The 15,142-nt window shown below is 53.2% G+C and overlaps 2 protein-coding genes across 2 annotated transcripts in view; one reads left to right on the top strand and one right to left on the bottom strand.

Moving 5' to 3' along the window:
* Positions 1 to 4,050, top strand: part of LOC133355422 (SLIT-ROBO Rho GTPase-activating protein 1-like) — a 59,387-nt gene extending 55,337 nt beyond the window's left edge. Inside the window, 1 exon segment of the mRNA XM_061572717.1 lies at positions 490 to 4,050. Coding sequence (XP_061428701.1) covers positions 490 to 759 — 270 coding nt within the window. The 3' untranslated portion in view covers positions 760 to 4,050.
* An 854-nt stretch (positions 4,051 to 4,904) lies between these two features.
* Positions 4,905 to 14,622, bottom strand: LOC133355481 (3-hydroxyacyl-CoA dehydrogenase type-2-like). Its single transcript, XM_061572798.1, has 6 exons — positions 14,578 to 14,622; positions 10,838 to 11,005; positions 9,777 to 9,941; positions 9,196 to 9,324; positions 8,143 to 8,251; positions 4,905 to 6,870 (listed from the first exon to the last, which is right to left on the bottom strand). The coding sequence occupies exons 1-6, from the start codon at positions 14,599 to 14,601 to the stop codon at positions 6,680 to 6,682; spliced, it is 786 nt and encodes a 261-aa protein (XP_061428782.1). The 5' UTR covers positions 14,602 to 14,622; the 3' UTR covers positions 4,905 to 6,679.
* Between the last annotated feature and the right edge of the window lie 520 nt (positions 14,623 to 15,142).

Below are 15,142 nucleotides of genomic sequence, written 5' to 3'. Positions count from 1 at the left end.
GTTTTTAAGAATATGTTTCCACGCGATAAGCCACTTCGTTGAGCTATCATTTGTGGCCAGAAAAGTGCAAAAAAACCTATGAAGATGTGTCCACTTGCAGTTGTATTGATTGTTTCAACAACCCACAGAAATGGGCACAGCTCTCTCAGCCTTCAGCGTTATGCAAAACCACTAATTCCTGAAGAACTATATTGTGATAATTGGTTGTTTCCACGCGACAAGCCACTTCGTTGAGCTATCATTTGTGGCCAGGTCGCTTCTGAAACGGAGCTATATTGCTCAGTGTGCCCTACCTGGTAAAATAAAAAAGTTTATTTTTTAGTAGTTTTAATTTGGGGGAGGTGTCGGAGCAGGCCACGGCGGGGTGGGGGCCGGGGCGGGGGGGGGGGGCAGGGCGAGGGGGGGGGGGGCACCATCCCAAAATAATCAACAGCCACCACTCTCGTGAAACCCATTGTCAATTTGCCCGTCCTCCTCCTCCCCCGTTAGGACAAGCGGGATTTCCGTCCGCACGCCGGCTCCTCCGCCTCCAACGCCGCGCTCCACCGCCAGCGCTGGGTGACGCCGCGCTCCGCTCAGGTCCTCCCGCCGGCGCTCGCCGTGCCGGACGTGGTGCAGGACACCCTACCCCCGTCGCCCGCGGCGGCCGAAGGCGCCGGCCACAGCCCCGCCGCCGTATCTCCCGGCCTCACCACGTTCCGGCCGCCGCCGCCATCGGCCGTCAACCGCGCGGGGCGACACGGTCAGCAGAAGAAGTGATCAGGGGGGGGCGGCGGTGTTAGTTAAGTCGTCGTCGTCGTCGTCAGGGTTAGAATTATGAGCGCGATGAGCACCTTAATATTTGACATTGGTAATGTCATAATACTTCACGACTGTTGACATCGTCGTCATCATCGTCATCGTCGTCGGCACGCCTGGCAGAGGAAGTCGCGGAAGGTCGGTGCTAAGCCGCGTCCTCGGCGCCTGCGCAATCGGTTGCACGCAACTTGGCTGCGCGCAACGGAATTGTGTCTCTGTTGCCAGTTGCGAGGTTTCTCATCGGGTTGCTCACAGTGGAGATGGCCTTCTCCACGCACAATCACCCACTCGTGGAGCCTTCCCACTCGGATTTCCCGTGCCTCGGAATCTAAGGCAACTGTGCAGAGCGTTACCAATTCATAACTTTAACGATCCTGACCAGGGTCGGGTGGGAGGGAGGGGGGGGTCACCAGACAAGGGGCAGGGCTCTGCTGTGAGGGGCATGGCCATACTGTGTAGCCACACCTACACACACATCCTTGTCCACTTCTGAGCAACTCATTGCTCAGAAGTGGACAAAGCAGTCGCGGGCAATTTAACGTTGCGATGTTTCGAGCAGTTGCTGATCTGATTCGAGAAGCTGATCGCTCCGGGTGTGAACCCCCGGCCTATGTTACACTGGCGTTGTACTCGTCAGAATGATTTGCCATCAGCAGTTTTATTATTGGCATTGTGACTTTATCATCGTAGTTGGGTAGCTGAAGAAGTGAAGAGAGGGTGGTAATGATGTCACCATTAACATGAGCAGCTCCACCATCGTCATCTTCATCGTTGGCCTGCCCAGTTGACAATATTAATGGAAAGCGAGGGTGTGATGTCGCCGACTTTGTCATTGTCTATATCATCATCGGCATCTTTATTTTTGGAAGTCATTGTTAGTATCATCATCATTATTACTATGATTGTGATGAACATCATCATCATCGTTGGCACACCTAGCAGGGGGAGAGATAACGGAGGCTGATGGTGGGCATGATGTCACCCCTGACATCGGTGCCATCGTCTCAGCAGCAGTAGCAGCAGCATCCTCAACATCGGCATCACGGGCAGAAATGTCATTGTTGGCCCACGCCGAGTGGATGGTCGTGATGAAGGAATCAACGTCATCAATCGTCAGTGGCAGAATCAGCTGATCCGCCATCATGATGAGCAGAATCATCATCAACGTCATCACCCAGCACGATGATGCCATCGTCATCGTCACCATTGTCGGCAGGATCGTTATCACCGTCATCACCTTCACTGTCATTGTTAGCGTGGTTTCTACAAAACTAAAATCGCCATGGATGATACCACCATCAGGGGCATCGTAATTCACTTAAGAATTGTTATGCTTAAACTGAAGACGCACGCATCTGATCGCGTGCATGTGAGTAAAGTAGTGCCTCTAATGCAGACACGAGAGGCGCTATAACTCCACTGTTTAAAAGAGAAGTCGGCACATTGAACGAATCGTGACTTGAATCAAACAATCGGATCATATGGGCTGGTGGCAGAGGTGGCAAACGGGTTTTGATTCCTTACCCGTACCCGGCCGCACCAGGGTCGCAAATGGCTACCCGTACCCGTACCCGGCCAGGTACGGGTATCGGGTAGGGTACGGGTATCGGGTACCCGGTTGCGACCTCTGGCGGGTGGTGGGGGCATTCCTCTCATCATCATCCACATGGGACGTAACCCTCCTCACCATCACCACCATCACTGTCATAACCACTCGCCATCAACAACAGCTGACATTTGCCACCAAGTGTCAGTGATGTCGACACGGTGGTTGTGCCGGGCTAGGTACACGTCGAGTCCGTTACGTGAAGCGAACGCGAATGTCATTACCAAAATGGCGAGAGCACTGCATGCGAATGCATTGCCTTGAGGGGTGTATTTTCTTAACTTCATCACGACTCAAACTCACTAAAAAACCACGGCGATTTTCAATGTCCTCGGAAGATTGACAGATTTCCCAGGACAAACAGCTACCTCCTGCACAAGATGACGATCCTGAGAAAAACCAGGGCAGAGGGCGACCTGATAGATTCCACTCACCACCACCATCATCGTCCCCACCACCATCATCATCACCACCACCATCATCATCACCATCATCATCACCATCATCACCACCATCACCATCATCACCACCACCACCATCATCGTCACCACCACCACCATCATCACCACTACCATCACCACCACCATCATCATCATCACCACCATCGCCATCATCACCACCACCACCACCATCATCACCACCACCACCATCATCACCACCACCACCACCATCACCACCATCATCACCATCACCACCATCATCACCACCACCACCATCATCACCACCACCACCACCATCACCACCATCATCATCATCATCACCACCATCACCACCACCGCACATTCCATGAACGCCCTGTGGAAGGGCCGCCATCTGTTAATAAAAACGTTTTGTATCCACTGCTGGTGGAATGCTGTCAGGGTGTCTGCGCCCATAACAAAAATATGTACATGTAATATTTTGTTACCGCTTAATGTTAATTATGAAGCGCCGATATAAAAAAAGATACTTGGGGATAATTTATATCCGGAATATTTTCTTGACTTCCGCTTATCAATATAAAGTGTGTCAAGGTTTTCGTTGCTGCTGTTGCTATTCCGCGTTCGTGAACTGCACTGTGCGCATCTCGAAATGTAAACGCAATTCACGGATATTTGTCATTGGGCCTATTGGAAGGACGCGTTGACACTGTGACGAGTAGAGGGCTCTGTGGCTGTATTCGTACGGCATAGCACAGTGGTCACTGCACTGCACTAGGAAACCAGCAGCCCCGAGTTCAATTCCTGCCTGCGACTGATATCAGTGGTGAGATGCCGGGCGCCTCGCCCTTCACTCACCCGCACTGACTAGCGTGGTGAAGTATGGTCAAGCAAGCCCCATGACCAATGCGGTGCTGGGAAGGACGTTATCCAGTAGCGGATAGCTCAGGCTGCTGCTGCTGCTGCTGATGATGATGTGGCATCGTGTTCGAGGATACAGAACAGGTTGTATAACAGTTACAAAGTTTGATACAGAGCTTCAGGTACCATTATTTTATTACTGACATTTGTATATTTGGCAAGGACCAACGTCTGCTTAACGTGGACTCTTTTGGTTGTGACTGACCCGTTTTAATATCGTACTTGATTTTTCAGGGATAATCAAAATGCAAAGTGTGATATTTAAATAAACACAACCGTCAGAAACGAGGGTCCACGGGGTCGGTGTTTGCCCGCGTCCCCGAAAATATTTGCGTTTGGTTGTGTACGGTAAGTCCTCGCCTATCACGTGTTCACACTCTTACACGTTGTCGCTGTGACGAGGTTGGTTCTTCCATAAGGGAACACTTCGCACAGCGCAGAAAGAGTCCGTTATAACGTGGGACGCTCCCATTGTAAGTGCGCTTTCTGAGCAGTCGACAACGAATTTCTGGAGTTGCGTGGCTGAGCGGTACGATACAGTCCGCGGAATGATGAGGGTATGGTGGTGGTGGCGTACCCTCATCTCAGTTTTCTGTCCCGACATGGGGCTGAATTAACAGCGCAAACGTGATTCAGCGACTCGGCAATTCCTCGCTTAATGCGGCACTTTCCAGGAACGCATTTGCCGTGTTAAACGAGGGAATCGCTGTACCCTTACTGTGAGAGGAGATGGAGCGGTAACGAGCATCTGGCGTGAGGAGCGAGGCATCGTGACATCGAAAGGGGCATGGTGGTGGATTGGGGAGTGGGGGGGGGAAGCCTTCATTTTGCCAGCAGCGGGGAGCATTTGCCAATCATCTCGGTCAGTTAACCCGTAAAGTCCGGCTCGGTCCCGTAACCCGCTGGCAGGGAGCCGTTCAGTACTTCGCTCGGCCTCCAAGTGCACCGTGCCTGGCACGAGCGCAGCAGTGGTGACGTCACCGTCACTTCGTGCCATTGTGTATATAGGTGCGTTTAGTTGTGCGTCCATCTTGATTTCTCGTCATTTTTAGAACCACTGTCATCGTCGGCATCCCTATCAAAGCCGAACACACAGACGAAATCTTGAGTAAATTACTAATCCACAAATAACCACCCAGGAAGAGACAACTTTGCGAATATTTCACGTCAAGTATTTTATCGCTTTATTAATCCGTAAGAATTCTTTACAAATCATTCGTGAACGCGAAACGCTTGGCGCGAAGTGAACCACGGCCAATGGATGTAGCGACGTTCACGGGGGAAAGGCAAAGTCAGAATCGTTGGACGGACGGACTGACACACGGACGATATCTCCAGTAGTTTCCAACCTCGGGGTCGTGACCTCTCCCCCAAATTGGGCTTAGCCTCGGAACGTCTCTTATCCCCAAGGTAAGCGTTCGTTCGTTGTGTTTACGGAACGCACCGTGTGTGATTTCTTGTGAAATGCACTCTGCAAGGCAACTGATGTCGTTTTTTTTTTTTAACTCGGCGATTGGTGCTGAGAAGCGTACTTTGTGGATGGAAACTAAATGGGAACTCGGCAACCAACTGAATTTATAACATCGATGGTGGCCAGTCAGATGGGAGGCACCACTCAGAACCAAACCGCCGGGAGGCAACAATTGGTGCAAGGATGACCGTTCTTGTTGTTGAGGTGCGGTTGCTGAGCAACTCACGCAGAGACCCGTAGACTCATACGATAATTCACAGAGACACATAGACTCCAACGAAAATAGGCCCCACAGAATTGATACCCATAGATTCACACACACTCATACATTTATGCAATTCGCCGAGACACACGGACTCGCACAAATACTCAAGACTTCACACGTACTCTCTCTGCCCTGTTCAAGTTGAAACTCAAGACCCGATTCCCTTTCTCTGCCTAAAAACAACTGCATCTGACAATTCGATGGGATATGAACTCCAAAATTTTAATTCATATTTTTTCAGTGACACCCCGAGGCACTAGAATGTTCGTAACTTTTCAAGCGAGAATCGACGATTTAATGAAGCCTTTGCAAGGGTGTGTAAAGGCGATTTTGCGAAACGAAAGTAACCCGTGACAATTACGAGCAAATCCCTAAGCAGTTCACAGTTGCACATTAATCGTGAAATTACACGCAAAAGCAAGCGAAATGTTGGACGTACGAGGTTGTTGCCTGGTACAAATGTGGCTGAAATTACAGGTAGGTAGGGCGAGAGTCAACCTCTCAATAATCCGGGGTATGGCTGAGGTGGGGGAGAGGATGAATGATCCGGATAAAACAATGCAATTATGTAAATAATACTATGAAAACAATTACCGTCACGTCTCTATTGTCGATTGGTTTACTTGCCGACGTGTTTCGGGGTCGCCAAGAGCCACAGAGTCGCTGACCCTCGACGAGTGAGAAGCTCGGAATCATTTAAATGTGCGACGCGCACACATGTTTCATGAATCAAAAGCGTCGTTCGAGATATTTCATCGTTATTGTTTTGTAAGTAAGGTTTCATCTGTAACCCAGAAAATCTGTCCAGAGTTAACTATTTTTTTCTCCCCCCCCCCCCCCGGCCAATCCCGCCAAATCGTTCCAAACTTTCTACGACACTGCAACCATGAAAATATCTCCGCGGCACACAGCGCGGTAGGTGGCCAAACGCACGCCCAGCGGAGCGATCGCACGGTGCCCGTCGAACCAATCGGACGCGACGTAACGGAAGCCTCTTTTCGCGGCGGTCACGTCGAATTAGCTCGGTTAGCCCCACGTGACTGCAAAGCTGCGATTGGCCACGCGGTCCCATTGCCCGCAACTCTGCGATGGACCGTACCCACTTTGCGTGGACGAAAGTGGTGGCGTGGAGGAGTGGGGCAAGGTTGTTGGGAAAGTCCACTTTGATTTCACCTGCTCCTCACCGCTCCCCTCGCGAGTCAAGGCTGCATGCGGATGGCGCCGTCCAGCCGGATGACCTCCCCATTAAGCATGGGGTTCTCCAAGATGGACTGTACCAACTGCGCGTACTCGGAGGGGTCACCCAGGCGGCTGGGGAAAGGCACCTGGCGCGCCAGGAATTCGCGCACCTTCTCGGGCAGCGTCATGAGTAGCGGCGTCGCAAACAAGCCTGGGAGGATGGACAGACGCGCATATACAAGCGCGCAGACTTGTTTAGACACATTAACAGATATACATACAAACAAAGGTCCCCCATATAGCCTTGATAGAATTTGGCAAGTGCTGTTAGCGAGCACCTATGAGGGCCAGCACGGCACACGAGGGGGTGGGTGGCCAGCGTTACGCCTGGCCGCCTTTGTCTCCCTAGTGGCGTTGTTTACACACCGCACCAGTTACTTATTCGAGGCCGAGTCGACCTAGGGGAGGCCCAGGACTGGTTCAGATATTCGTCACCGGTGTTGGCCGTGAGCGGGAATCGAACCCGGGTCGCCAGGTTCGTGGCGCGGCGCGCTAACCACCACACTGAAAACTGGACACGTGTGAAAAAGGGGGCTTCATAACTCCACAGATTTCTCCAGGATAAATAAAGATTCTGATTCTGACGGCAAGGGATGATGGCCGGTGGTTTGAGCATAACAACCGAGCGGCAGCCAGAAAAGGAAGCGTAGCAGGGGAGATGGAGCAGTGAGCTCAGTCCAAGTGCACGTGCTGGGTGGATTCCTACTGGTAGGAACCTCCTGGTTACACCAGCCCACAGGGGATTATTGTGTCCGTCCGTCCATCGTGCAGGGAGGGGCTGGGTGGGGAGGGAGGGGCTGGGTGGGGCTGGGAGGGGTGGGGCTGGGTGGGGAGGGGCTGGTCACTCCGTGGTGCCCTTATAAAACTCAACGTTTAACCTACTCACGCCGGCTTGTGCCCGCCCTCACAGTCGGGCATATTTGCGGAATACACCACGCCGCCGTTGACCCTGGCCATTGACCGAGCAACCCAACGTTCCTACCAGCTCCCTCCGCAGGAATGTGTTTACTGCAAGGACTGTTGAGAGATGGCGACGGCTTGGGGGAGGAGGCCTTCATCCAGGAATTGGATTGACCATGGTGGCCATGGAAATCGTGAATCTGAATTCAGACTTAAAGTGGCATCTTGGAAGTGGCTGTGGGCGACACGTCAGATTGGGCACTTCCTTCCTGATATTCAGCGCGTGACTTTTTGTAAGTCACGCGCTGAATTTCTTGGCGGGGGGGTGGGGGGCGGGGGGTAACCCACCTAATCCTGTGATGTTTCTGCGAATTACAGTTTTTTTTACGCGACATCATTGTTGCCTCAACCACGGCTGCCGATGATGACGACGTACGGATCGGGGACGAGCAGGAGTGGACGTTAGAACTCCTCTGAGCCGGGGTGTGTTTAGATGCGATCGCGCACGCTCTGGAGGCCTCACCGGGAGCGATGGTCATCACGCGGATGCCCTGGGGCGCCAGGTCGCGCGCTATCGGCAGCGTCATGCCCACGATGGCGCCCTTGGAGGCCGAGTAGGCGACCTGGCCAACCTGTGAATCGTACAATATCGACAAGACGCGCAGAAACACGCAGATGCACGCAGAGACAGATGTATACACTGCAACAAAAAACGCCATTCGCGACCAAGTGGCGGTGGCGTCACCACGGCGCTCATGCCAGGCTGTGTGCACTTTAAGGTCACGTGAAGTGTTCAACGCCCGCTGGCAGGTCACAGGACAGACCCAGGTGCCATGGGTTGACTGAGATGACTGGCAGATAGATACACATACAGAGGAATAGACAACGGCCTTTGTAGGTGCTTTTCGCGAGCACCTACAAAGGCCGGATCAGCACACGAGGGGGTGGGTGGCCACCAGCAAGCCCGGCTGCCTTTGTCTCCCCAGTACTGATGTTTTATACACACAGTACCAGGTACTTTTTTTAAGGCAGTTGACCTCCGGGAGCCCCAAGACCAGTTCAGATATTCGGCGCTCATGGTGTTGGCCGTAAGTGGGAATCAAACTGGTCGCTGGGTTGTGTAGTGCAGTGCAGTAACCACTACACCAGCGCTCCCCCAAAAAAAATACCACGCCCGGCCGCCTGTCTCCCTAGTAGCGATGTTTACACATCGCACAAGGTACTCATTTAAGGCTAAGTCGACCTAGGGGAGGCCCAGGACCGGTTCAGATAATCGTCACTGGTGTTGGCCGTGAGCAGGAATCGAACTTGGGTCGCCAGGTTCTTAGCGCAGCGCGCTAACCGCTGCACCATCGCTCCCTAGCGCTCCCCACACACAAGCATATGCATACACATGCATAAAATATGCACTGTTTGCACACGTATGAACAAACATGAATATACACAAAACACATGAATATATATGTGCACCTGGTCCGATGTGTAAACATCACCACTCGTGCCGGCCTTGTGGTGACATAACCGCCCCTTAGCGGTGAACAGGGATTGTTATGTACATAACCCCCGTGGGTCACACCTGCCCGTCGTACGCGGCCACGCTGGCCGTGTTGACGATGACCCCGCGCTGTCCCGAGCAGTCTGGTTCGTTACGCCCGATCTCGCCAGCGGCCAGACGGATCACGTTGAACGAGCCCACCACATTCACCTGCACACGCCACAACCGCCGTCATCGTCATCATCGTCATCATCGTCACCACCACGTTCACCATTGCCCACCGCAACCGTCGTCATCAACGTCATCATCGTCAACATCACCACCACGTTCACCATTGCCCACCGCAACCGTCGTCATCAACGTCGTCATCGTCAAGACCACCACGTTTACCTTTGTGCACCGCAACTATCGTCACCGTAAACATCACCACCACGGTCACCCGCATGCATCGCAACCATCAACAGCAACATCGCCAAACATCGTTGGTGATCATGGTGCTGGTGGTAGCATTGGTGTTGCCGGTGATGAAGGTAGTGAAAGTGTTGGTGAAGGTGTTGACGGTGCTGGTTCCACTGATGATGGCGGTGATGGCGGTGCCAGCGGTGTTGGTGGTGCCGGTGATGGTGCTGATGGTGCTGATGGTGCTGGTGATGGTGACTCACATGCAGCACTCTCTGGAAGTCAGCGAGCCCGTGCGCGGTGTTGCGCTTGAAGTTGTACGTCTTGAGGGCGATGGCGATACCCGCGCAGTTCACGGCCGCGTCCAGACGGCCAAACTTCTCCCGCGCCAAGGCCACCGCCGCTCCCACCTCCTCCTCACTCGTCACCTGCTCCCACCCAACAAAGATCCCCGGTATAGCATGAACAGACTGTTGGGGCAAGTGCTGTTAGCGAGCACCTATGAAGGCCGATACGGCGCATGAGGGCGTGGGTGGTCAGCACCACGCTCTGGTCGCCTTTGTCTCCCCGGTTGCGGTTTTTACACACCATCCACACCGGGTACTCATTTGAGGTTGAATCGACCTAGGGGAGACCTAGAACCAGTTCAGATAATCGTCACTGGTGTTGGTGGCCGTGAGCGGGAATCGAACTCAAGTCGCTGGCTTAACAGCGCAGCGCGCTAACCGCTACACGACAGCTCCCCACCCAACATGCACACACACAAATGGCCCTGTTTGGAGACATTGGTGGCAGTGGTGGCAATAGCAGTGGTGGTGATTTTAATGCCTCACTAACTTTATTCTCGCAACGGCTGATTGAATATTGTGAAATTAATCTCTGTATCGGTAGTGTTGTTGGTGGTGGTGTTGGTGGCGAGCGATGACGCGAGTGGTGTCGCTGGTTCTCGGTAGTGCCGGTGGTGTCAGCGGCGGTGGCATCCATAGCTCTGGCAACACCAGGAGTGGCCTCGGTATTGCTGGTGGTGGCAGCGGTGTTGTTGGTGAGACCGGTGGCCTTGGCAGTGCTGGTAGCAGTGCTGGCGGTGGTGCTGGCGGTGGTGCTGGCGGTGGTGGTGCTGGTGGTGGTGCTGGTGATGGTGGTGCTGGTGGTGGTGCTGGCGGTGGTGGTGCTGGTGGTGGTGCTGGCGGTGGCGGTGCTGGTGGTGGCGGTGGTGGTGCTGGCGGTGGTGGTGCTGGTGGCGGTGTCAGAATCAGTCGCCGCGATGTCCATGGCGGTTTGGCCACGCCGGCGCTACACAGTTTGCCGGCGGTGCGGTACCCACGTCGGCCGGCGCCCAGGCGCAGGCGTCGCCCAGCTCGCGCGCCACTGCGGCGCCGTCTGACGAGGGCAGGTCCACGAGGATGGCGCGGCCGCCCTGGCGGACCACGCGCTCCGCCGTGGCGCGGCCCAGCCCTGACGCTCCCCCCGTCACCAGCGCCACCAGCCCATCCTACGCGCGATCACGCGGGGGGGGTGAAAAGATGACGCCACTGCGTGTCCGCGCGTACAGAGGCGTGAGCGGTGCGTACAGCCGTGTGTTGTTTTGGTTGCATTACAGCATGTCCTGTCCATGTGTAGAGAAGCTCCCACGGACGCACTCGGAGACGGAGGTAAGTTAAGGGCTCCATCTTCTTGGTTCTTTCGGTAAAGTCACGTAGAAGGGAAGCAATAAAATAATAAAAATAAAACATAATAAAATAAAATAATATAATATTTTATTTTATAATGTTTTATTTTATAAAATAATATAATATTTTATTTTATTATGTTTTATTTTTATTATTTTATTGCTTCCCTTCTACGTGACTTTACCGAAAGAACCAAGAAGATGGATCCCTGCAGTCACGAAAGCTTTAAATCGAAAGTTAAGGGCTTTCGCCAGGGTTTATTAAAGCTTATCAATATTACACAGCAGGGTGCACAACTCCCAGGGGCTAGGGCTCCTACTCTGAGTCCGGGTCCCTGCCGGCTAGCTCCGGTCTCTCTCTCTCGTGTCGGATCGTGAACTCTGCCGACTCCACCGACCGGAGAGAGAAGCACCTCTACGGCTACCACCAGCTTCTCCCCAGACTCACTAGTCGATCCCTCTCTCTACCCACTGGTTCCCTCTTCACCCTTCTTACTCTACCCATTCCCACAGTGACCCCGCTTACGTCACGGGGTCTCCCTTAAGTACCCTAGGAGACGTGACGTCATCGCACTGAACGGCACACCTGACGTCACGTCCCCATTTTACTCCTCTACACGTGTATAGTGCGGGTGGACGAACCTTGACCGGCAAGTGAAGGTAGGTATAGCTATGTAGCCCTGTACTTACATGCTTACGTCACTGCTCTCGGAAGGGCGTCCACGAGACGGAGGCTTTAGGAGGCATTATCTGCCTTCTCTTCCACGTTGCCTAAGACGTCTTTGGCAGTGGTGGGCATACCCACACTTTTACCCCGACACATGCAACGTACCCATCGACTTTAATGTTGCGCACCCATTTATACTGATTTAGTGAACAGAAGAAGGGGGGTGTAAGAGACTTGTGCCAATGTTTCAACTGCCACGCCGGGAGATCGAGCCGATGGCATCTTTCCCTCGGCCGAGTCGCTTGTGGTGGTGGGCTAAAAGTGTGGATCCTGTCGCCTTTCACGACATGCCTGGTCCAGTGTGGAAGAGTAGGCAAAGTACCCTCTTGAGGTGGTTCTCTCGAGCTCCCTAAAGTGGAGACCCTCTCGCCAGCAGTGGCGTGGACAATACTACTGGACGTTGGTGAAAAAGAGCTTTATAGCTCATCGGATTCCTCCAGTAACACATTGTCCTGCAGAGAGAGCTGGTAGCAACGTTGGGTTGCTCGGTCAATGGCCAGGGTCAACGGCGGCGTGGTGTATTCCGCAAATATGCCCGACTGTGAGGGTGGGCACAAGCCGGCGTGAGTAGGTTAAACGTTGAGTTTTATAAAGGCACCACGGGGTGACCAGCCCCTCCCCACCCAGCCCCTACCCACCCTCCCCTCCCTCCCCAACCAGCCCCTCCCTGCACGACGGACGGACACAATAATCCCCTGTGGGCTGGTGGAACCAGTGGGTTCCTACCAGTATAAATATTGACAATGGACATTGCCGTGCTGCCCTCTGCTGGATACAGCGAAGCCCGTACAACTCGTAGAATGTGACCCATTTGTAATGGCACACGAGTAAAATAAAACAGTTGCATTTACGTATTATTCAACACCACGAAATTTGCTGGCATGTTACATAAATGGACAGTGGTGACACCACGCACGCACATATAGTACAGTGCTGCAGTTGCATAACTGTACCTTGCGTAACTCCGTCTCCCTCTCCAAAAAAGAGATAATGAACCTCTTGATTTACAGCCCTTTAACAATCCACTGCTGGATGAAGGCTTCCTTGGTAACCCCATGTCACTCCGGCAAACTGAGACTAAACTTGGTTTCTTTCGATTTCTCATGGTTAAACAAATCAAACTTTAGTCACATGGTTTGTTGACCATACTTTACCACACCACCCTGTTTTGTGCCGTGGTGGCTATGAGATGTTAACTACCTCGCCTGGTATACAGGAGGTCGTGGGTTCGATTCCGAACCCTGACAATGCCTGCTGCTGTATATTTGGAGTTTGCGTGTCTCTCTCTCTCATCATAATCACGGTGGCTAGGAGATGTTAACTACCTCGCCTGGTATACAGGAGGTCGTGGGTTCGATCCCAACCCTGACACCTGCTGTATATTTGGAGTTTGCGTGTCTCTCTCATCATCATCATCACGGTGGCTAGGAGATGTTAACTACCTCGCCTGGTATACAGGAGGTCGTGGGTTCGATCCCAACCCTGACACCTGCTGTATATTTGGAGTTTGCGTGTCTCTCTCTCTCATCATCATCATCACGGTGGCTAGGAGATGTTAACTACCTCGCCTGGTATACAGGAGGTCGTGGGTTCGATCCCAACCCTGACACCTGCTGTATATTTGGAGTCTGCGTGTCTCTCTCTCCCTGTGGTGGCGTGGATTTTTCTCCGGGTCCTCCGGGTTTATTTCCCTTCCACGTTTAAATTGAAGAAACACGCGTTTAGAGTATTTGGCTGCTAATATTTCCACGTGAAAAGCCACAGTGTTGAGCTATCGTTTGTGGTAGCCAGTTCGCTTCTGAAAAACACCTACAAATAAGTTTAAAGTGACAGCGACTGTCACAACTGACCTGTCCTCACTCTGTGGTTGTCCCACCTGATGACGGACGCTTGTGTTGCGCCCGAAACGTCGTGATATATTTTACTTTCTACCTACGTGACTTTACCGAAAGAACCACAGTGTATGGATCCCTGCAGTCACGAAAACGTCAAATCCAGATTGACCTGTCCTCACCGTAACAGCATGGAAGTCACCACTATCTCTGGACAGCTAGCGGAGTTTAGTTTAAAACCCCCAAGGCAATTACCACCATCATCACGCGAGGTCGATAAAAGCTCGTACCACTTCGTAAGAAATAACAGCGCTAGTCTTGTTATTAAAGTAGATTTCGAGTGACCAGTTGAGAACTCGTAAGGGGTGAGGATGTTACGGGTAAAATGCTGTCGTCTCGTTCGCAAGTGGCATATGGATGGATGTACTGGCCACGTCACGGCAATGTGGAATTTACGCTGCTCTCCTGAGGCAGCCAGCGAAGAGGTACGCTGGAAATAATATCTTGAAGCAGCGAGGCAATAATTAATTGATCACAGGAGACGACAGAGCGAGCAGAACGCAGAGCACAATCAGCCGCGGCCTGGTCGGTATCGAAGCCTACGCTCTTGCCTGATCGCGATGCCGGGTTTACCGCGCCAACTACCGCTACGGCGAGTGACCCCACCACCCCCACCCCCGCCGCTTATTCCTCCCGTTTCCGACCTCGATATTTACCGAGAAGCTCGTGCCTCGATGCGCATCGCATTGCCGACGTAGCGCCTGACTCTTACGTCGGAGCTGACCGCCGCGGCTTAAGGACGCAACGCAGAGGTCAACCACGGCCCTGCCTCTTACCTTCACCAGCCTCATCGCCGCCATGTTGAGTGAGGAGTGCTCAATGGGCGGGTCACACGTGACGTCACGGGCGCGGCGACCAATGGGAGAAGCCGCACTCGTGGGCGGGGTGAGTAGGGGAGGGGCGTCGTTCGCGCGGGAGATTTGAATTTGATCCTCCGCCGAAAGCCACGTTCTAGCCACGTGTGCGCCTACGGTGGGCCCCTCCTCCCTCCCCTGTCGACTGTGGGAGAGTGAGTGCAAGGGTGGTGGAGTGAGATGAGAGGGGAGAGGTAGGAGAGTGCGTGGAGGGGAGTGAAGTGAGATAAGGGAGAGGTAGGAGAGTGCGTGGAGGGGAGTAGAGTGAGATGAGAGGGGAGAGGCAGGAGAGTGCGTGGAGGGGAGTAGAGTGAGATGATAGGGGAGAGGTAGGAGAGTGTGTGGAGGGGAGTGGAGTGAGATGAGAGGGGAGAGGTAGGAGAGCGCGTGGAGGGGAGTAGAGTGAGATGAGAGGGGAGAGGTAGGAGAGTGCGTGGAGGGGAGTGGAGTGAGATGAGAGGGGAGAGGTAGGAGAGTGTGTGGAGGG

Source organism: Lethenteron reissneri, chromosome 51 (genome assembly GCF_015708825.2).
Source record: "Lethenteron reissneri isolate LAM-NWPU_2019-01 chromosome 51, ASM1570882v1, whole genome shotgun sequence".
NCBI classification, from domain to species: Eukaryota; Metazoa; Chordata; class Hyperoartia; order Petromyzontiformes; family Petromyzontidae; genus Lethenteron; species Lethenteron reissneri.
Note: the sequence above shows the minus strand (reverse complement) of the source record. Positions and strands in the feature narration are given on the sequence as shown.

Bases quoted from the DNA above. Each gene is read 5' to 3' on its own strand.
- LOC133355481 (XM_061572798.1), bottom strand. From the start codon at position 14,601: ATGGCGGCGATGAGGCTGGTGAAG. The intron at 11,006-14,577 runs GTAAGAGGCAGG...GATCGCGCGTAG, and splicing joins CGGCGATGAGGCTGGTGAAG to GATGGGCTGGTGGCGCTGGT. The intron at 9,325-9,776 runs GTGAGTCACCAT...TGGCGTGTGCAG, and splicing joins ACTTCCAGAGAGTGCTGCAT to GTGAATGTGGTGGGCTCGTT.